General features: G+C 41.4%; 1 protein-coding gene across 1 annotated transcript in view; it reads left to right on the top strand.

The window, feature by feature from the left end:
* The window catches only part of zcchc14 (zinc finger, CCHC domain containing 14), a 155,496-nt gene that overhangs the window by 119,989 nt on the left and 11,486 nt on the right, over positions 1 to 24,021 (top strand). Inside the window, exons 11-12 of the mRNA XM_063067000.1 lie at positions 303 to 446; positions 20,219 to 21,676. Of these exons, the coding sequence (XP_062923070.1) occupies positions 303 to 446; positions 20,219 to 21,676 (1,602 nt within the window). The remainder of the gene's footprint in view (positions 1 to 302; positions 447 to 20,218; positions 21,677 to 24,021) is intronic.

Below are 24,021 nucleotides of genomic sequence, written 5' to 3'. Positions count from 1 at the left end.
CTGCTAATTGGAGGGAAAATAGTAGCCAAAATTGTGTCACGGCACAATTTTGTTACTTATACAGTTTTATATTTTGATAGCTGCTGATTTGAAATAAGTCGTAAAGCTGATTTTTTTTTCACGACCATTAACTTATCAAAATGTATATTAGTAAGTAACTTTACTTTGATTCAATACGGATGTCCAACAAAGTTGATTATTTCCACAATTTTAAATAGGTGCTTTGTGTAATTTCCTTTTTGATGTCTTTAATTTTAACATTTAAAATATACTTGTGTTTTTTATCTTCTGTTTCCTCACAGAGCTCCGAATGGAGGTCGAACAGCACAATCGTGCAGCAGCAAAAGATAGTGGATCTTCCTCTGAATATTCAAGTTCACCATCAAGTCCAATAGGAATTCAGGGAAGGGAGGAGAGTTCAGATAGTGCAGATGAAAATGAAAGAAGTAAGTTTATTGAAGTTAAAAAGGGAAAATAATTACATTTATTATTGGTTGAAAAATTCCTTCAAATCCAACCTGCTGCCCAGAATTCCCTCCCTTTGTCCAAAACTTCCCGAGGCATTAATGGTTAATATCTAGCAGTTCCCTTTTTTCTCCAGCTGTGTCATATTGGATGTATCACAAGTAAATCCTATAATTAGCAAAACTAATGTGTGAGGATCCTGACACAAAAATATAAACTTGAACACAGCCAAGAAATATTGATGACAGTGTGGAAAATATGCATGATTAATTTGGTAAACTTATTTGGAAAGCAAATATATAAGTCATTTGGGAGTGAATAAGAAAATGTAATTATTTTTCATTAGTAACTGTTGTACATTAAATGCAAGGCAATTGAAATTTCATTATTAAATGGCTATTCACGGTTGGTCCTCAAAGTTTCTATGTGAAAAGTTTGGACCCCTGAAATCATTTGATACCAACAACTAAACTTAGGAAACAAATTTCTCCACACCATCTTCTTTGTATTAAAATTGTTTTGTATTTACATAGAAACATAGAAAATAGGTGCCGGAGTAGGCCATTCGGCCCTTCGAGCCTGCACCGCCATTCAGTATGATCATGGCTGATCATCCAACTCAGAACCCTGTACCTGCCTTCTCTCCATACCCCCGATCCCTTTAGCCACAAGGGCCATATCTAACTCCCTCTTAAATATAGCCAGTGAACTGGCCTCAACTGTTTCCTGTGGCAGAGAATTCCACAGATTCACCACTCTCTGTGTGAAGAAGTTTTTCCTCATCTCGGTTCTAAAAGGCTTCTCTTTTATCCTTAAACTGTGACCCCTCGTTCTGGACTTCCCCAACATCGGGAACAATCTTCCTGCATCTAGCCTATCCAATCCCGCTAGAATTTTATACGTTTCAATAAGATCCCCCCTCAATCTTCTAAATTCCAGCGAGTATAAGCCTAGTCAATCCAGTCTTTCATCATATGAAAGTCCTGCCAGCCCAGGAATCAAGCTGGTGAACCTTCTTTGTACTCCCTCTATGGCAAGAATGTCTTTCCTCAGATTAGGGGACCAAAACTGCAGACAATACTCCAGGTGTGGTCTCACCAAGGCCTTGTACAACTGCAGTAGTACCTCCCTGCTCCTGTATTCGAATCCTCTTGATATGAATGCCAGCATAACATTCACCTTTTTCACCGCCTGCTGTACCTGCATGCCCACTTTCAATGACTGGTGTACAATGACACCCAGGTCTCGTTGCACCTCCCCTTTTCCTAATCGGCCACCGTTCAGATAATAATCTGTTTTCCTGTTCTTGCCACCAAAGTGGATAACCTCACATTTATCCACATTAAATTACATCTGCCATGAATTTGCCCACTCACCTAACCTGTCCAAGTCACCCTGCATCCTCTTAGCATCCTCCTCACAGCTAACACTGCCGCCCAGCTTCGTGTCATCTACAAGCTTGGAGATGCTGCATTTAATTCCCTCGTCTAAATCATTAATATATTTTGTAAACAACTGGGGTTCCAGCACTGAGCCTTGCGGTACCCCACTAGTCACTGCCTGCCATTCTGAAAAGGTCCTGTTTATTCCCACTCTTTGCTTCCTGTCTGCCAACCAATTCTCTATCCACATTAATACCATACCCCCAATACCATGTGCTTTAAGTTTGCACACTAATCTCCTGTGTGGGACCTTGTCAAAAGCCTTTTGAAAATCCAAATATACCACATGCATTGGTTCTCTCCTATCCACTCTACTAGTTACATTCTCAAAAAATTCTATCAGATTCGTCAGACATGATTTTCCTTTCACAAGTCCATGCTGACTTTGTCTGATGATTTCACCGCTTTCCAAATGTGCTGTTATCACATCTTTGATAACTGACTCTAGCATTTTCCCCACCACCGATGTTAGGCTAACCAGTCTATAATTCCTCGGTTTCTCTCTCCCTCCTTTTTTAAAAAGCGGGGTTACATTAGCCACCCTCCAATCCTCAGGAACAAGTCCAGAATCTAAAGAGTTTTGAAAAATTATCACTAATGCATCCACTATTTCTTGGGCTACTTCCTTAAGCATTCTGGGATGCAGAACATCTGGCCCTGGGGATTTATCTGCATTTAATCCCTTCAATTTACCTAACACCACTTCCCTACCAACATGTATTTCCCTCAGTTCCTCCATCTCACTAGACCCTTGGTCCCCTACTATTTCCTGAAGATTATTTATGTCCTCCTTAGTGAAGATAGAATCAAAGTAGTTACTCAGTTGGTCTGCCATGTCCTTGTTCCCCATGATCAATTCACATGTTTCTGACTGTAAGAGACATACATGTGTCTTAACCAATCTTTTTCTTTTCACATAGCCATAAAAGCTTTTACAGTCAGTTTTTATGTTCGCTGCCAGCTTTCTCTCATAACCTTTTTTCCCTTTCCTAATTAAGCCCTTTGTCCTCCTCTGCTGGACTCTGAATTTCTCCCAGTCCTCAGGTGTGCCGCTTTTTCTGGCCAATTTGTATGTTTCTTCTTTGGAATTGATACTATCCCTAATTTCCCTTGTTAGCCACGGGTGCACTACCTTCCCTGGTTTATTCTTTTGCGAAACTGGGATGAACAATTATTGTAGTTCATCCATGTGATCTTTAAATGCTTGCCATTGCATATGCACCATCAACCCTTTAAGTATCATTTGCCAGTCTATCTTAGCTAATTCACGTCTCATACCTACAAAGTTACCCTTCTTTAAGTTCAGAACCTTTGTTTCTGAATTAACTATGTCACCCTCCATCTTAATGAAGAATTCCACCATATTATGGTCACTCTTACCCAAGGGGCCTCTCACGACAAGATTGCTAACTAACCCTTCCTCATTGCTCAATACCCAGTCTAGAATGGCCTGCTCTCTAGTTGGTTCCTCGACACGTTGATTCAGAAAACCATCCCCCATACACTCCAAGAAATCCTCTTCCTCAGCACCCTTACCAATTTGGTTCACCCAATCTATATGTAGATTGAAGTCACCCATTATAACTGCTGTTCCTTTATTGCATGCAATTCTAATTTCCTGTTTAATGCCATCCCCAACCTCACTACTAAATGTTAGGTGGCCTGTACACAACTCCCACCAGCGTTTTCTGCCCCTTAGTGTTATGCAGCTCTACCGATATCAATTCCACATCCTGTCGGCTAATGTCCTTCCTTTCTATTGCGTTAATCTCCTCTCTAACCAGCAATGCTACCCCACCTCCTTTTCTTTCATGTCTATCCCTCCTGAATATTGAATATCCCTGAATGTTGAGCTCCCATCCTTGGTCATCCTGGAGCCATGTCTCTGTGATCCTAACTATATCATATTCATTAATAACTATCTGCATTTTCAATTCATCCACCTTGTTACGAATGCTCCTTGCATTGACACACAAAGCCTTCAGGCTCGCTTTTACATCACTCTTAGCCCTTATACAATTATGCTGAAAAGTGGCCCTTTTTGATTTTTGTCCTGGATTTGCCTGCCTGCCACTTTTACTTTTCACCTTGCTACTTTTTGCTTCTACCCTCATTTTACACCCCTCTGTCTCTCTGCACTTGTTCCCATCCCCCTGCCACATTAGTTTAAATCCTCCTGAACAACAGTAGCAAACACTCCCCCTAAGACATAGGTTCCAGTCCAGCCCAGGTGCAGACCATCCTGTTTGTACCGGTCCCACCTCCCCCAGAATTGGTTCCAATGCCCCAGAAATTTGAATCCCTCCCCCTTGCACCATTTTTCAAGCTATGTATTCATCTGATATATCCTCCTATTTCTACTCTGACTAGCACGTGGCACTGGTAGTAATCCAGAGATTATTACCTCTGTGGTCCTAGTTTTTAGTTTATCTCCTAACTCCCTAAATTCACCTTGTAGGACCTCATCCCGTTTTTTACCTATATTGTTGGTACCTATGTGCACCACGACCACTGGCTGTTCACCCTCCCACTCCAGAATGTCCTGCAGCCGCTCAGAGACATCCTTGACCCTTGCACGAGGGAGGCAACATACCCACCTGGAGTCTCATTTGCGTCTGCAGAAATCCCCATCTATTCCCCTTACAATGGAATCTCCTATCACTATAGCTCTCCCACTCGTTTTCCTTCCTTCCTGTGCCACAGAGCCACCCATGGTGCTATGAACTCGGCTGCTGCTGCCATCCCCTGATGAGACATCTCCCCCAACAGTATCCAAAACAGTATATCTGTTTAGGAAGGAGATGACCTCAGGGGACTCCTGCACTACCTGTCTACTGCTACGCTGTCTAGTGGCCACCCATTCCCTTTCTGCCTGTGTAGCATTTACCTGCGGTGTGGCGAACTCACTGAATGTGCTATTCACGACTTTCTCAGCATCGCGGATGCTCCAGTATGAATCCAGTCGCTCAATGTGGTTTGCCAGCTGCTGCAGCTGGACACATTTCCTGCACACATAGTCGTCAGGGACACTGGAAGTATCCCTGATTTCCCACATACTACAGGCTAAACAAACCACGGGGCCGATCTCAGCTGTCATGACCTACCCAATACGCTACAGCCTCGCCGCCTTCCTTCCTTAGCCCAAATGTAACTGTGAAAATCACGTAACAAGCAAAACCTTTAAGTGACAAGTTTCAAAGAACAGCATGATCCGAATAATTGTTGATTTCAGCACAATATTTCTGTTGAAGTATTGCAAGTTTTCACTGTTGGTAAAGTACAATACAGCTGGAGTGATGTTTGATGGAAGATCTTAAAGGGACATATCACTAACTAGCAGCACTCTCAGGATGTTGCAAATGAATGGTTGCTGCATTGTGCATGGTGAGAGGTGAGTGAGAGTATGCTGCCAGGATATCAAAATAAAAGCGCATGCGTTGAAGAACAATGCTTGCAGGAGGAATGTCCTTCATACAGGAGAGATACATAAATATCTTTGAAAAAGTATAACCAGGCACTCCTGATAGGTGTTTACCGTAGGGATATAAGTGCAACCAGTACACACCTGCTCTTTGATGAGGTCTGTGTGTACTTGCACTCCCTGTTTCTGTGGGCTGAAAGGAAACTAGATAAAGATGCAATTTAGATGAGCTCGCTGTTTCAGCAGTGAAAAACAAACTGATATGTGGAAGAAACTTACAATAGCAGCCTGGGATAATTCTGAGGTTATGAAGCTGAAAGTAACTGAGGTCTCAACTGTCTTTGACAAAGCCGTTAAGAAGTGAGGCTTTATTATTCAAGGTTAGTATTCAAGGACTCGGCAGCTAACCTCGATGAGTATGCCTCATCTGTCACGGACTTTACTTGGAAATGCACAGAGGACTGTGCAAGACGATCCGGGTATTCCCTAATCGGAAACCTTGGATGAATTATGAGGTCAAGTCCCTTTTGAAGGCTAGAGCTGCGGCTTTTAGGTCCGGGGATACCAGTTGCTTCACGGAATCCAGGCAGGCATGAACTCCGGAAAGCCATTAAGGGCACCAAGAGTCAATATCAAGCCAAGTTGGAAGCCCAGGCTAACCAGAGGGATGCCAGTAGACTATGGCAGGGTCTAAATGAGATCACTGGGTGCAAAGAAAAGGCTGGGAATATCAATAACTGTGGCGCTTCTCTTCCTGACGAACTTAACGTATTCTACGCAAGATTCGAACAGAAGAGGAGCTTCCCTCTCCCTCCAGATGGACCTGGTGGCATCGAGATTCATCGTTACGGAGGAGGACGTTAGAAGAGCCTTCCTGAAGATAGATCCAAGGAAGGCGACAGGCCCAGATGGCATCCCGGGACGGGTTCTCTGGGCCTGTGCAAGCGAGCTAGCTGGAGTGTTTGCTGACATCTTCAACTGCTCCTTGCTTCAGTCTAAGATCCCCTCGTGTTTTAAGAAGGCAACGATAATCCCAGTGCCGAAGAAGAGCAAGGTGGCATGTCTGAATGACTATTGACCTGTGGCTCTGACATCAATTGCTCTGAAGTGCTTCGAGCGATTGGTTATGGCACACATCAACCACAGCCTACCAGTCAACCTCGACACTTTGCAATTCGCCTACTGGAGCAACTGGTCAACGGCAGATGCCATCTCTCTGGCCCTACATTCCTCCTTAGAACACTTGGAGAATAAAAACGCATACGTAAGGCTCCTTTTCATTGACTACAGCTCTGCCTTTAATGCCATCATTCCAAATAAACTGATTCCTAAGCTCCGGAACCTGGGCCTTAGCACTCAGATCTGCAGCTGGATCTTCAACTTTCTCACAGACGGGACCCAGGCTGTAAAAATAGGGGACAAACTCTCCTCTACAATCACTCTGAGCACCGGTGCCCCACCAGGCTGTGTACTCAGCCCCCTGCTGTACTCACTGTACACCCATGATTGTGTAGCCAAGCTTCCATCAAACTCAATATATAAGTTTGCTGATGACACAACAATTGTAGGCTGTATCTCGGGTAATGATGAGTTTGAGTACAGAGGGGAAATTAGGAACCTGGTGGCATGGTGTGAAGACAATAACCTATCCCTCAACATCAGCAAGACGAAGGAATTAATTGTTGACTTCAGAAGGAGTAGTGGACCACACGACCCAATTTACATCGGTGGTGCGCAAGTGGAACAGGTCAAAAGCTTTAAGTTCCTCGGGGTCAATATCACAAATGACCTGACTTGGTCCAACCAAGCAGAGTTCACTGCCAAGAAGGCCCACCAGCGCCTTTACTTCCTGAGAAAACTAAAGAAATTTGGTCTGTCCCCTAAAACCCTCACTAATTTTTATAGATGCACCGTAGAAAGCATCCTTCTAGTGTGCATCGCAACCTGGTATGGAAGTTGCCCTGTCCAAGACTGGAAGAAGCTGCAGAAGATCGTGAACGCGGCGCAGCACATCACACAAACCAATCTTCTGTCCTTGGACTCACTTTACACCGCACGTTGTCGGAGCAGTGCTGCCAGGATAATCAAGGACACGACCCACCCAGCCAACAGACTTTTCGTCCCTCTTCCCTCCGGGAGAAGGCTCAGGAACTTGGACTCGTATGGCCAGATTTGGGAACAGCTTCTTTCCAACTGTGATAAGACTGCTGAATGGATCCTGACCCGGATCTGGGCCGTCCCCTCCAAATATCCGGACCTGCCTCTCGGTTTTTTTGCAGTACCTTACTTTCCATTTTTCTATTTTCTATTTATGATTTATAATTTATATTTTTTATATTTACTATTGATTTGTAATCCAGGGAGTGGGAAGCGCAGAATCAAATATCGCTGTGATGATTGTACGTTCTAGTATCAATTGTTTGGTGACAATAAAGTATAAAGTAAAGTAAAAGCAAACATAAGGCAGGAACTTCTTCTGACAAATGTGTTTTGAAGAGGAATGGGAGATTTAAGGAGGAAATATGAGAAGCTGTGGTGTACTTAACCAAAATCACACCGGCCACTGGTCATAGAGTTATATAGCACAGTATTAGAAGCATTGGCCCAACTCATCCATGCTGACCAGCTTGTCTACCAGAGCTAGTTCTGTTTTCTTGCATTTGGTCCATATTATGGTGTGGTGATAGGATTTCCAATTAATTATCAGATGACTACTGGAGGACTAGTTATATAATGTTGCAGAGCTAGGTAAGATTAGAATTTGGAAGGCTAGATGTGTGATGCATAAGAATGTGAAATGTCTTGGTGTTGCATAATAATAACCTGATAGTAATGGATCAACATATAAGTGAATGGAATTAAGACATGGGGAGCAGTGTTTTTGAAGTTTATGGAAGGTAAATGAGTGAGGATGGTTCTGCTGAAAGGTCTTGGCCTGAAGTCTCAATTGTACTCTTTTCCATAGATGCTGCCTTGCCAACTGAGTTCTTCCAGCATTTTGTGTGTGTTGCTTGGATTTCCAGCATCTGCAGATTTTCTCGTTTGTGAAGAAGGGCAGTAGTTTGTTGTGTTTGTCTTATCCACAAATAAAAATGTATGGATGACAGTTTCAGTGGCTATGAATGAGTGGAGTAAAAAATAGTATTGGTCAAGTTCGAAACAGTCTGGTTTACTTTAGACAGTCAGCAGGAAGAAGGTTGGAATTACTGGTTAGGAAAATTAGTTTATGCCAGGGTTTAATTTAGCCTTCTGACTAAGAAGGAACTTCCATTCATTGGTTCCATAATTTAGAAAAAGTGAAAGGTTTAAGGGAGGGGATGATCTGACAGTGGTCGTGTTTTTGGTTAATGTTGTTACAGAGTAGCATACCAAGTAAAACTAGTTAATCAATGCAGAGGATAGAGAAAATAGAAGGGTAATCTACAACTGAGTGAATTTTTCAGGTAACTCTGTGCTCCTTTATATCTCCCGTTTTCTTTCTGGTCCCTGCCCAACTCTCCTGACCCCATCACCCAGTTTCATTCTCCTCCTCCAGCTGAGGGTAGCAGACACCAACAGAATCAACAAACTCATTCGTAAGGCCAGTGATGTCGTGGGGATGGAACTGGACTCTCTCATGGTGGTGTCTGAAGAGAGGATGCTGTCTAAGTTGCATGCCATCTTGGTCAATGTCTCCCATCCACTACATAATGTACTGGGTGGGCACAGGAGTACATTCAGCCAGAGATTCATTCCACCGAGATGCAACACAGAGCGTCATAGGAAGTCATTCCTGCCTGTGGCCATCAAACTTTACAACTCCTCCCTTGGAGGGTCAGACACCCTGAGCCAATAGGCTGGTCCTGGACTTATTTCCTGGCATAATTTACATATTACTATTTAACTATTTATGGTTTTATTACTATTTATTATTTATGGTGCAACTGTAACGAAAACCAATTTCCCCCAGGATCAATAAAGTATGACTATGACTATGATATCATCTGCCTATCACCCATATACTACACATTCTTGTTCTCCTATCCTCTCCACCACATGCTTCATCTGTCCGTTGTCTCTCTGCTTATCACCTTCTTCCTCTGTCTTTATCACTAACTTTCCTTCCCCCATTTAGTGTCAGCCAGGCCCTACCACACCCCTGCCTCTAACCTCCCTATACTGGCTATTTCCCTGAGGCAGGATCACAACCCAAGACATCAACAATTCTTCTACCTCCACAGATCCTACTTGAACCATAGTTCCATCACTAGTTTTAGCTCATGAAAATAGAAAGCACATTTTTACATTTCAGAATAGACTGTTAGCAAAAGGAACCACAGTGGATTCTGGTTAATTGGGACACATTGGGACCAGTATATTTTGGCTAATTAAGCGGCTGCCCCAATTAGCTGAAGTTTCATGGATATATATATAAAAGGTATAAAAAAGACAAAATGCTGTTGAACTGAGTGACAGTTTATGAATTTAAGTGAAATACAGAACAAATTAGAACACTACCAATAACTCTACAGTATTATAAAACTGTATTAGTTCCTAATAGTTATTGATAACTGTAAATGAACAAAATTGGTGCATGCCTAGTGCAAATAACAGACTGCCTTCATACAATGTTTTAGATGATTGCATCTTCCAAATTTTTATTTTCATTATAACATTCAAGATTTTTAACTTGTTGAAGTCGTCAAATCATTTCATTTTTACTCCCAGCCGCTTCTGGCACCTCCAAGCTTGAATGCTTGAAACGGCGGTGAGCAAAACAGTTCTGAATTGGCTTACTGCTTATTTGTATTTTGAACGCTGATCTCTCTAAGCACGGTATAATGTCTTAATGGCCATGCAAGTGAGTGTGCCTGACTCTAGTTAGAAACTGTTTAGCAACAGCCTCCTGTCCCAATTAAGTGGCACAGTGTCCCAAATAAACAAAGGGAATCCAGACTATTTTCTCAGTTTGGCTGCCCCAAATAAATAATGGCTCAATTAACTCAAATCCATTGTATTTCATTGTCAAAAATTCATGTGTGGAAACCCTAATGCAATTTAATGATTTCATGTTGTTATGTACTTTGGCTGTCAATATCAAATTTCCATAAAAATATTATTGCAATGTTCAAAGGACTGTTAGCCTGAATGATTTTTTAAATTCTTTCACAGCCATGGGTCGGGGACATCACGAGTGGTGCTGGCATTTATTTATTTTTTATCTCTAGTTGCCCCTGAATTGAGGAGGTAGTCACAATTCAATGATATTGGTGGGTCTGAAGCCAGATTGGGTAAGGATATCAGCTTTACTTACCAAAGATACTAGTAAATGAGATGATCTGCATTTTTAGCTGATCTACAGTTGTGGATCAATCACTAAGTTGGGATGGAGGGTGTGAAATGGTTACATTTTTTCTATAAACACACACAAAAAATGCTGGTGAAAGCAGCAGGCCAGGCAGCATCTATAGGAAGAGGTACAGTCAATGTTTCGGGCCGAGACCCTTCGTCAGGTCTAACTAAAAGAAGAGATAGTAAGAGATTTGAAAGTGGGAGGGGGAGGGGGAGATCCAAAATGATAGGAGAAGACAGGAGGGGGAGGGATGGAGCTAAGAGCTGGAAAGTTGATTGGCAAAAGGGAAAGAAGGCTGGAGAAGGGAGAGGATCATGGGACGGGAAGCCTAGGGAGAAAGAAAGGGGGAGGGGAGCCCAGAGGATGGAGAGCAGGCAAGGAGCTATAGTGAGAGGGACAGGGAGAAAAAAGAGAGAAAAAAAGGGGAAAAAAGAGAGAGAGAAAAAAGGGGGAAATAATTATAAATAAATAAATAAATAAGGGGTGGGGTACGAAGGGGAGGAGGGGCATTAATGGAAGTTAGAGAAGTCGATGTTCATGCCATCAGGTTAGAGGCTACCCAGACGGAATACAAGGTGTTGTTCCTCCAACCTGAGTGTGGCTTCATCTTGACAGTAGAGGAGGCCGTGGATAGACATATCAGAATGGGAATGGGACGTGGAATTAAAATGTGTGGCCACTGGGAGATTCTGCTTTCTCTGGTGGACAGAGCGTAGGTTTTCAGCAAAACGGTCTCCCGGCCTGCGTCGGGTCTCGCCAATATATAGAAGGCTGCACCGGGAGCATCAGCCAACTCACAGGTGAGGTGTTGCCTCACCTGGAAGGACTGTCTGGGGTCCTGAATGGTGGTGAGGGAGGAAGTGTAAGGGCATGTGTAGCACTTGTTCCGCTTACGAGGTTAAGTGCCGGGAGGGAGATCGGTGGGAAGGGATTGGGGGAGGGGGGCGAATGGACAAGGAGAAAGGAGAAAGGGGGGGAGGAAAAGATGTGCTTAGTGGTGGGATCCCGTTGGAGATGGCGGAAGTTACGGAGAATACTTTTTTCTATCTTTAGTTGATTTCTTGAATATGATGTTGAAGGTCAATAAATTTCTCTAGCTCTTACATCTCTGTTATTGCTATCATAGACAGATGAGCCTATCCATAAACAGGTGATAGTTGAATTGGTGAGGACAAGAAAAATTAGTACTTTTGCTTTGGTTATCACTAATTGTCCATGCCTCAAATTTGTGAACAACTTTTGTTGGAGTTGTGATCTCACAATTATCAAGCTAATGTTATTGAAATAGCTTGAAATTGTCTTCAACTACTAATCAGTGGATCTATCCAGCCTACAGGTGCAGTTGTCTGCTTCTATCCAATAGAGGTTGCTCAATATGCCACCTGCCCAGGCAAAAGGCTTGTCAACAGTTCCTGAGAATCCCTAGTGTAGCACCAGCTTGTTGAAAGGAGAGGTCTGTAACATCATCTAGTAGAATTGTATGGGTAATGAGAGGAATTTTGAAGTCTGTAGCTATAGTACACTGACACGGTTTGCTGTTCTTCTGTTTGAAGAGCTGGAGAATCACCACTCTAATGAAAATCAAAAGAATACTTTGCAAGTCAGACAACCACTGTAGAATGAGAAACTGTTAACGTTTTAGGTCAGGAGCATAGTGGAAACATGATAGCAATGTTTGAGGAATTTATAAAGAGAAAGGCCATAACTCGCTCAACCTGTCCTCATAAGACATGCTCTCTAATCCAAACAGCAACCTTGTAAGCCTCCTCTGTTCTTCTACGAAGCTTCCTATAATAAGGGGACCAGAACTGAACAGAGATTCCAAGGGTGGTCTAACTAGAGTTTTATCAAGCTGCAACATTACCTTGTTGCTCTTGAACTCAATCCCATGACTAATGAAGTCCAATACACTAGGCTCCTTCATAACCACTATATTAACTTGTGCAGATATGGTTGTGTATAGATGTGGACCTCAGGTCTCTCTGTTACTCCACACTGGTAAAGAATTCTGCCATTCACCCTAAGTTTGACCATCCAAAATGTATCACTTCCCTCTTTTGTGGATTGTTCTCCATCTGCCACTTCTTGGCCCAGCTTCGCATCTTATCAATATCCCATTGTAACCTATTACATCCTACTACACTATCCATAACATCATCAACCTTCCCACCATCTTACTGATGAGCAAGCTTAGTGATCCACCCCTCCATTTCCTCACTCAAGTCATTATAAAAATCACAAAGAACAGGGGTCCCAGAACAGATCCCTGTGGAATACCACTGTTCATCAACCGCCAATCAAAATAAGTTTTATTTACTACTAACCTTTGTCTCTAAGGCATGACCTGCCTGTCCCTCACAACCCCATAAGGTTTTGCTTCCTAAGCATTAAGAATGCTTTCTTCCTCTTGACTAGATGTTCCACATCTCTCGTCCACGGTCGTTCCTTCACCCTAACATTCTTTCCCCATCTCAATGGGACAAACCTACCCAGAACTCAGTGCAATGCTCCTTAAACAACCTCCACATTTCTGGTGTGCATTTTTGAGTACATCTGTTCCCAATTTATGCTCCCAAGGTCCTGCCTAAATAGCATCATAAACCACCCTTCCCAAATTAAATACTTCTCTTTTCCTACCCCGTCAAGCACTGTGGTACAGATTAAGGAGTTGTGGTCACTGTGTCCGAAGTGCTCACCCACTGGGAGATCCGTCACCTGACCAGATTCATTACCTAATGCTAGGTCCAACATGGCCTCTTCCTCCAGTCAATCTGTACGTTGTGTCAGGAATCCTTCCTGGACACACCTAACAAATTCTGCCCCATTTACACATTGTGCATTCAGGAGGTGTCAACCAATATTAGGGAAGTTGAAGTTACCCACGACAATATTCCTCCAATTTTTGCACCTCTGAAACCTGCCTCCCGATATGCTCCTTAGTGTCTTTGTTGGTATTTGGTGGTCAATGGAATACTTCCAACAGAGTTATTGTTTCCTTTCTGTTTTTTACTTTCACCTGTACTGACTCAGTAAATGACACCTCCATGATGTCCTCTCTTTCTGCAGCAGTGGTACTGTCCCTGATTAGAAATGCCACTCCCCTCACCTATTTTACTTACCTCCCTCTCCTTTTTAAAAAATCTAAACCCCAGAACATCCAGCTGCCATACATGTCCTTGAGACAGCCAAGTCTTTCTAATAGCCACGATTTTGTAGTTTTTCTATGTTCATCACCCTTGTTCCTGATACTTCTCGCAATAAAATCGCTGAGCTGCAATCCATCCCACTGAATACAATTATGCCCTATGAGTGCCTGTCCTTCCTCAGTTTCCCCTCGCACAGCATCCACCTATACACCAACTGCTCTGAATTCTAACCTATCATTTTGGTTCCCAGCCACTGACAAACCAGTTTAAACGTTCCACACAAGCTCTAGCAAATCTGCCTGCAAGGATATTGTTTATTAGTCCCTCTCAATTTCAGGTATAATCTGCCCCTTTTGTACAGGTTATCAGTGCCTATAAAATGTATTTACCCCACCTCCTGAAAGTTTTCATGTTTTATTGTTTTACAACATTGAATCACAGCAGATTTAATTTGGCTTTTTTTGGACGCTGATTAACAGGAAAAGTCTCTTTTGTGTCAAAACGAAAACAGATCTCTACAAAATTATCTAAATTAATCACAAATGTAAAACAAAATAATTAATTGCATAAGTATTCACCCCCTTCAAGTCAGAGTTTAGTAGGTGCACCTTTGGCAGCAATTTAATCTGTGTGGATAGGTCTCTATCAGCTTTGCACATCTGAACACTGCAATTTTTCCCCATTCTTCTTTACTAAACTCCTCAAGCTCTGTCAGATTGCATAACGATCGTGAGTGAACAGCCCTTTTCAAATCCAGCCACAAGTTCTCAATTGGATTGAAGTTTGGACTCTGACTTGGCCACTCCAGGACATTAACTTTGTTGTTTTTAAGCCATTTCAATGTAGTTTTGGCTTTATGCTTGGAGTCATCGTCTTTTCTGTTGATCAGTGTCAATAAAAGCCGAATTAAATCCACTGTGATTCAATCTTGTAAAACAATAAAACATGAAAGCATTCAATGGGGTTGACTACTTCTTATAGGCACGATACCTTCCGCATAAGAGATTCCAATGATCCACAAATCTGAAACCATGCCTCCACACCAGTTCTTCAGCCGTATTGTCCTATTTGCACATAGTACAGTTGACAAACTTGAGATGTCTACGCCTGAGGTCCTCCAGTTTAGCTTCCTATCTACTTCCCCATACTCTCTGCAGGATCTCATCCACTTTCCTACCTATATCATTGGTACTAAAAAAAATCACCACTTTTTGATGCCGTTCCCACTTTGGCTACTGATGAAAGTTCGGAGGCACATTTGTCATATTTTCAAGAGCCTCTGTGACTTTTTTTATTAGAGGATATAACTATGAAAATGGACAAGGGAGAGCCAGTGGATGTAGTGTACCTGGACTTGCAGAAAGTCCCATGTAGGAGATTAGTGGGCAAAATTAGGGCACATGGTATTGGGGGCAGAGTACTGACATGGATTGAAAATTGGCTGGCTGACAGGAAACAAAGAGTAGCGATTAACAGGTCCCTTTCAGAATGGCGGGCGGTGACTAGTGGGGTACTGCAGGGTTCAGTGCTGGGACCGCAGCTGTTTACAATATATATTAATGATTTAGATGAAGGGATTAAAAGTAACATTAGCAAATTTGCAGATTGACACAAAGCTGGGTGGCAGTGTGAAATGTGAGGAGGATATTATGAGAATGCAGGGTGACTTGGACAGGCTGAGTGAGTGGGCGGATGCATAGCAGATGCAGTTTAATGTGGATAATTGTGAGGTTATCCGCTTTGGTGGTAAGAACAGGAAGGCAGATTATTATCTAAATGGAGTCAAGTTAGGAAAAGGGGAAGTACAACGAGATGTAGGTGTTCTTGTACATCATTCATTGAAAGCAAACATGCAGGTATAGCAGGCAGTGAAGAAAACTAATGGCATACTGGCCTTCATAACAAGAGGAATTGAATATAAGAGGAAAGAGGTCCTTCTGCAGCTGTACAGGGCCTTGGTGAGACCACACCTGGAGTATTGTGTTCAGTTTTGGTCTCCAAATTTGAGGAAGGACATTCTTGCTATTGAGGGAGTGCAGCGTATGTTCACAAGGTTAATTCCCGGGATGGCAGGACTGTCATATGTCGAAAGATTGGAGCGACTGGGCTTGTATACACTGGAATTTAGAAGGATGAGAGGAGATCTGATTGAAACATGTAAGATTATTAAGGGATTGGACACACTGGAGGCAGGAAGCATGTTCCCGCTGGTGGGTGAGTCCAGAACCAGAGACCACAGTTTAAGAATAAGGGGTAGGTCATTTAAAACGGAGTTGAGGAAAAACTTTTTCACCCAGAGTGGTGGATATGTGGAATGCTCTGCCCCAGAAGGCAGTGGAAGCCAAGTCTCTGGATGCTTTCAAGAAAGAGATGGATAGAGCTCTTAAAGATAGTGGAATCAAAGGTTATGGGGATAAGGCAGGAACTGGATACTGATTGTGGATGATCAGCCATGATCACAGTGAATGGCAGTGATGGCTCAAAGGACCGAATGGCCTACTCCTGCACCTCTTGTCTATTCTAAAAGATAGGTTTTATTGGCTATCATTGGTAGTCCTGATCTCTGCTAAAATTCTAGAGTTACTCCCATACATGAAGATAAAATCACTGAATATGTTGCATCTATACCAAATTTGTATTTGATTTGTGGGACTATTCATAGATTTTAATGGACTCTATAAGTCTATGAGTCATGAGGTGTGTAGAAATGTGGAGTGAAAAAAGTTGTTATTGAGGGAGCAGCTGAAGTAAACAGACAAGTAAACATTAGTTTAAATTTGTAAATTATAGTCATATGTACCAAGGTACAGTAAAAAACTTGGCTTACATGCCGCCTATACAGATCATTTCACGACAACAGTGCATTGAGGTAGTAGAAGGTAATATACCAAATGCAGAGTAACGTTACAGTTACAGAGAAAGTGCAGTGCAGGTAGACAATAAGGTGAAAAGCTTTCAAGAGGTAGATTGTAAGGTAAAGATTACATCTTGTCATACTGGGGGATCATTCATTAGTTTTATAACAGTGGGATAGAAGTTGCCCTTGAACCTGGTGGCACAACCTTTCAGGCTTTTGTATTTTCTACCAAGTGTGAGGGGAGAGAAAAGTAAATGTCTAGCATTGCTGCTTTACCAAACCAGCAAGAATTGTGGACAGAATCCATGGAGAGGAGGTGGCTTTTCATGATGTGCTGAATTGTGTTCACGACTGTGTGTATTTTCTTGCAGCTATGGGTAGAGCATTTGGTGAGGGTCAATGGGGACATGCTAAATTTCTTTAGCCTCCTGAGGAAGTAGAGGGACCAGTGAACTTTCTTGGCTGTGATGTCTACATGGTTCATCCAAGACAGGCTATTAACAATGTACTCTCTGAGGAACTTGTTCAATCTCAGCATCAATGATGGTTAACAGGAGCGTGAGCGTGAAGTCAATGACCAGCTCATTTGTTTTGCTGAGATTGAGGGAGAGGTTATTGTCACGATTCCATGTCACCCAGTTCTCTGCCTGCTTTGTAGTCCAATTCATTATTAATTGAGATATTGTCCACTATGGTGGTATCATCTACAGACTTGTAGATGGATTTAGAGCAGAATCTGGCTACAGAGTTGTGAGTGCATAGTGAGTAGAGTAAGAAGCTAAGAACACAGTTTTGTGGAGCACCAATGTTGAAAATAACTGTGGTGGATGTATTGTTGCCTAATTTTATTTATTGTGGACTGTCGTTTGGGAAGTCGAGGATCCAGTTGCAAAGGGAAGTGCTGAGTGCTAGGTCTAGGCATTTGGAGATGAGTTTTTTTGGAATTATAGTATTGAAGGTGGAGCTGTAATTAATAAACAACAGTCTACAGTGTGTCCATCGGTGCTTCTTACTGTCCAGAGAATGGCTGCTCTTTTATATAAACTTCTTAAGCTCCTATTTAGTTTGATCACTCTTGCTGATGCTGATGGCAGGAAAATGTTGGCACTAAAGTGCAAGTGCAGGTAGATAATGTCATAAAATTATGGAGTCATACAGCACAGGAGGCAGCCCTGTGCCCACTGTCCCTATGCCAGCGGACAAATACCTATTTATGTTGATCCCATTTACCAGCACTTAGTTCAATGCCTACTATGACTTAATGATTCAAGTGCTCATTCAGATGCTTCTTTAGTGTCTGATCTTGGCTTCACCAGTTTCTTAAGCAGAGTGTTCCAAATTGAAACTATCCGGGGTGAAAATATTTTTCCTCAGGCCATCTAAACCTCATCTTAAACCATTGATCCTTTGATCTTAAAACCTCTGCCATGGAGAAAAGTTCCTTACAATCTACTATATCTGTACTTCACATGATTGAGGTGCACAGAATACGGTTATCCCTTGCCTCTATTTCTCTAAAGTCCAACAAATTTGCTGGAGAAATGTTATTTTTAAATAATCGAGAGCTTAAAGTCATGTCAAGCTAATTTACTTTATTGTTACAACCCCAGTTATTTTGACAGTATTGATATTACTCAATCTGGGTTAGCCAGTCCTCTCATATTTTCTAGTTCAGGTGGCCATTTGTGAACAGAGGTATGCAAATATGTACAACACATTTAGAACATATATTTCTATTAATTCAGTTCTTTATGTAGCCTCTGATCCACATACATTTTTCTTGCAAAAGTATGCAAGAAATGGGTGGATTGCTTCATCTTAACTTAAGGAAAATCTGCATGATCTGAGGTCGAGGAGTCCAGTGCTTATATTAGCATATATTGTAAGTAGTTCGGTTTATCCTATATATACATGCCTCATGCTGCAATTCTCCCTTTGGCTCTGCACCAGCACGGCCTTGCCTGAATGGAACTATGACATTCTCTCATTTCCCTAATTTCCAGTGCCCTGTTAACTTCCATTGATTCTCAACCAACTCAAGTTTTTCCACTTAATCTGCTATATAAAACTAACACTGGTTGAAGAATTTTAGTGCTCTTACAATTGAAGAGTATCTTTCATTCTAGGACACACAAAGCTCTTTACATATGAAGATTCCAAGACTAGGAAACTTAAATTACATACAGTAGGTGGAGTTGAAAAGCTGGTCCTCTCCTGGTTAAGAGGAGGTTGTGAGGAAATCTGATAGAGTTGGAGTGTGAAAGACAGGACAAAACAGAGCCTTCAGCTCTCTTAGTCCTCACCAACTATCAACCACCCATTAACACTAATCCTATTTTTATTGATCCCACTTGCTCTTCAACTCTTCCCAGATTCTACTACTCACCTATACACTAGAGGTAATTTGCAGAAGCGATTAACTTTCCAACCCACAAGTCGGCATATGGAAGGAAACTCAGATGGTGACAGGGTTGATTATTGATCAGGACAGTTATTGTGAGAGTAGATAGAGAGGATCTGTTTCCATTGATTCAAGGCTCAAGAACCAGGGTACTTAGAATGAATGTGGTTGGCAAAAAGATTTTAAAAATGACATGAGGGAAACATTTCTATGTAGCAGATGGTTAGAGTCAAAAATACATACTCATGGGTTATAGAGGTTAAAAGGAAGTTGTATTAAGTATATGATTTTTTTTAAAATTGCTATGGTGAGAGGTTGGGGAACAGAATGGGCTGATTGCTCTTTCATACAGCTCTTAGTCTGCACCTGCCAGGCTAATTAGCCTCCTCTAATACTCATATTGTTCAAAGTGAAGCTTTTGCCTTGCACTTTGGAGCAGCATTGAAGTAAAGGAGCATATGATCTGTTGTATTGATATTGATTAAGAGATCATTGTTGACAGGATGCATGAGATTTCTGCTCTTCACAATTAAAAGTGCAAAATCTTTTCACCCTCTGACTGGACATTCTGGGTCCTAGTGTACCTTGACAGTCAAAATGTCAGTTCAGCACCTCTTCAGTACTAGGTGAACTGAGATTACATGTTCATGTCTCTTTGTGTGGGACTCAGACCAATAAAATTTTATTGTTGCTTCTGTGCTAAAGCAATGTATAAATTAAAAATGAAGTTGACAGGAGCCTGGAACATTATAGAAACTGTCCTAGCAATACTGAGGAGCAGTGATAAGTGCTCAGGTCTCTTATCTAGAATTGTTGAATACCAATGAGTGAATCTAGTGATTGAGGTGTATAATGATGCACCAGTGTGATCATACATAGATTACTGCACTTATTTCTGGTTGGTGAGTAGCAACAAATAACAGGCAATCTATTTGCTATTTTCAAATTTGGATTTACAATAGGAGAGATATTTTGTTATATGTGAGGTCACATAGTTTTATTTTTTCATCTTTGTAGTGTTTAAAATATTGAAATCAATAAGTATTGATGCAAATAGCCAGTATTTTCAACTCCAATTTTATGTAGGTTAGAGATTAAGTATTTTAATCATCACTGAATTAATTGGTTACTAATTCATGTAACTCCTCCTGCAGATGCAGAAACTGTTTTTGACATTCAAGTAAGGGAGAAACCAGCAATGTTATCAAATCAACTGAGTAACCTAAACACTGGATCATGGAGACCCACAGCACAAGTCTCTCCAGTACAAAACGAGACTGGATTAGCACATCCCAGCCATGTATCTTCAGCTATTTCCACAGCGCAGATCATGCCAGTGATCTCTTCAAACATTGCTCCCAGCCGAATGCTGAATTCAGTACGTAAGTCAGAAAGAAGCAGCTTTGATATAAAGCCAATAACAGGCATATCTTCTCCAATCCATGGAAATCCAGCTGTTGACCTTGGAAACAAAATTCATGAAGGATCTGGCAATAGCATCAAAGTGGAAAAAAAGTTTGGCTCTCTTGGACCTGTAGTTGTAGATGTAGTGCCAACCCCTCCTGTTCAGGCTTCCCAAATATCTACAATTGCGTCAGAAAATAGTGGGATTCCATCTAATGTTGTAAACTTTGGAATTAGGACTAAAGTTGGACCTCCTTCCTCCATTGATAATGCATCCAAAACTACTCCATTATCAGTTTTGAGAATGGACACCAGTTCTTCCACTAATGCAACATGTAACTCTGCATATAACATTTCTCAGTCCCCTATGAAACTTCTGGTCTCTTCTCCCATTCCTACAGAACCATTGCTGGTGGGACAAACTGCCTATAATAGTGTTGTACAAATGAAAAGTGTATCACCTGCTGTAATAAGCTCAAGAACAGTTCCTTATTCAGCAAACACCAAAGTTGCCTTTTCAACAATTCAGTGTTCACCTGTAGCTTCCATCTCTGGCACTTTCTGCACAAATAACAACAATGCACCTGCCAGTAGCCACTCTTCAGTATCCTTCACAAACATTGCAAGTATGCCAAATTGTCCTATCCCTAGTTCCAGTCCAACCATCTCTTCTGTGGCTGAAAACAGTTATATTAACAGCAATAATGGTAATGGAGGCTCAGGAATGAATATCCCAGTGCAACAGCAGCAGCAATCTGGGTGTAACGTGTGCAGTTCTTGTGGCTGCAGTGGAAACTGCGGTTCCAACCCTGTGACTATTAACTATGCCAATTACTTCCAAAGCCCATTTTCTGGGCATTCAGTGTTAACTTTTCCAATTTTTCCATTCAGTCCTCTATGTAATAATGGTTACATCAACACCCAATATAATAACAGTACTGCCTTTCCCTATCCGGTTGTTCCATCCCCTGCCTATAATAGTGCAGTAACTCCTGAATCCATCTTAAGTGGACCATCAAACTTTGTCATGCCTCCCATGCAGAATTTCTTGGGTGGTACAACTGCAGTATATCAGACACAACATTTACTAGGAAGCACAAATGGATTAGGACATAAAAAGAATGGACACATTTCATGCTACAACTGTGGGGCTAATGGGCATCGAGCTCAGGACTGCAAGCAGCCAGCAATGGATTCCAATCAGCAAGGTAAATTATGCTAAGATTTATATAAACACAATAAATTGGTAAACTTTCTACAGAATGAACTAATTTTGAAGTGAATATAAATGTAGTGGGAAGAAAGTTGAAGAAATTGGATTAATCGGCATATGTAAGTTTTTTAAAAAAATTAGATCTTTGAAGCTTTCAACTGTGGTTAGAACATGAAACTCCATTGTTCAATGTATTGTGTTTAAGGCTTTTCTCTGATTTTTAAAAAAATTATTTGCATTTTATATTATGTCTTTTCACTGCATATCACATGCAGTCATTAAAGATTGTTTAATGTCATTTCTGTACTCAAGTGTAAGGAAAACAAGATAATTGTTCGGATCTGATGCAGCACAAAAAAATTCAAATGATAAAGATCAAATAAGAATAAAAAACACAATAAATATGAATTTATAAGATAGCTTATATTTCTTTGATTGTATGTCCATAAAGGGGGTTTGGCTATCTGTCAGTTTTTGTGTGAGGGAGGGGTCGGGGGTGTTTGGGGTTTGCAAGTTTTTGTTTCTTTTTCTTTTCATGTGTTGGGTGGAATTGATGTCTTTTTTTCAACTACTTTCATGGTTTTCTGTATTCCGTGGCTATCTGGAGAAGACAAATTTCAGAGTCGTAATCTGCACACATTGATAATAAAATGAGCTTTTGAACCTTTCCTTTGATCTTTAACCTATATCCTCTTTTTGATATCTTATCATGACAAACATTCTGACTATCTATCCTATCTACAGGATGCTTATAATTTTATATATCTCTATCAGATCAACCAACAGCATTCTTTGCTCCAGGGAAAACAAGAATCCCTCCATAAAGTCCTCCAATCCTGCTTAATTTCCTCTTCACTCTCTCCAAACAACCACATACTATGGTATGGTGGCCGAAACTGCACACTGTATCCAAGTAGATTCTAACCAGTGTTTTGTGAAGTTGCAATATAACTGCTCAACTGTTATTTTCTATGCCCTTACCTATGAAAGCAAACATGTCATATGCATTTTTCTCTATCCTATCAGTCGTGTTGCCACTTTTAACTTTGGGCTTGAACCCCAAAGTCCATTGTTCATCAACGTTCCTTGGCAGCTAAGTCACCAAAGTCAATTAATTCTTTTAGTGTGTGAAGATCTGTTGTTACTCTGTTATAAGACCATAAGATATAGAGCAAAATTAGGCCATTTGACTCATTGCGTCTGCTGCACTATTTCATCATGACTGATCCAATCTTCCTCTCAGCCCCAGTCTTCTGCCTTCTCCACATGCCCTGACCAATCAAGAATCTATCAACCTCTGCCTTAAATATACATAAAGACCATGCCTCTAAAGGTGCCTGTGGCAAAGTATTCCATAGATTCACCACTCTCTGTCTAAAGAAATTTCCTCCTCATTCCCGTTTTAAAACGATGCCCCTCTATTCTGAAGCTGTGTCCTCTGTTCTTAGACTCTCCCACCATAGGACACACCCTCTCCACATCCACTCTATCAAGGCCTTTCACTATTCAATAGGTTTCAATGAGGTCATCCATCATTCCTTTGAATTCTAGTGAATACAGGCCAGAACCATCAAATGCTCTTCATTAGATAAGCCATTCAATCCTGGAATCATTTTCGTGATCCTCCTTTGAACCCTGTCCAGATTCAACACTTCCTTTCTCAGATAGGAGCCCAAACCTGCTCACAATACTCCAAGTAAGGCCTCACCAGTGCTTTATAAAGTATCAACATTACATCCTTGCTTTTATATTCTAGTCCTCTTGAAATGAATGCTAACATTGCATTTGCCTTCCTCACTACAGACTCAACCTAAAAACTAACCTTTACGGAATCCTGCACAAGGACTCCCAAGTCCCTTTGTACCTCAGTTTTTTGTATTTACTTGCCACTTAGAAAATATTCAACCCTTTCATTTCTTCTACCAAAGGGCATGGTCATACACTTTCTAACACTGTATTCCATTTGCCCATTCTCCTAATCTAAGTCCTTCTGTAGCCCCTCTACTTCCTAAAAACTAACTGCTCCTCCACCCACCTTCATATCGTCTGCAAACTTTGCAACAAAGCCATCAATTCCATCATTCAAATCATTGACATATAACGTAAAAAGAATTGGTCTCAACACAGTCCCCTTTGGAACACCACTAATCACCGGCAGCCAGCCAGAAAAGGCTCCCTTTATTCCCACTCTTTTCCTCCTGCCTAGCAGCTACTGCTTTATTCATGCTAGAATCTTTCCTGTAATACCATAGGCTTATAGCTTAAGCAGCCTCATGTGTGGCACCTCGTCAAAGGCTTTCTGAAAATCCAAGTACACAACATCAACCGATTCTCCTTTGT

The sequence above is a fragment of the Mobula hypostoma genome, chromosome 14, assembly GCF_963921235.1.
Source record: "Mobula hypostoma chromosome 14, sMobHyp1.1, whole genome shotgun sequence".
NCBI lineage: Eukaryota > Metazoa > Chordata > Chondrichthyes > Myliobatiformes > Myliobatidae > Mobula > Mobula hypostoma.
Note: the sequence above shows the minus strand (reverse complement) of the source record. Positions and strands in the feature narration are given on the sequence as shown.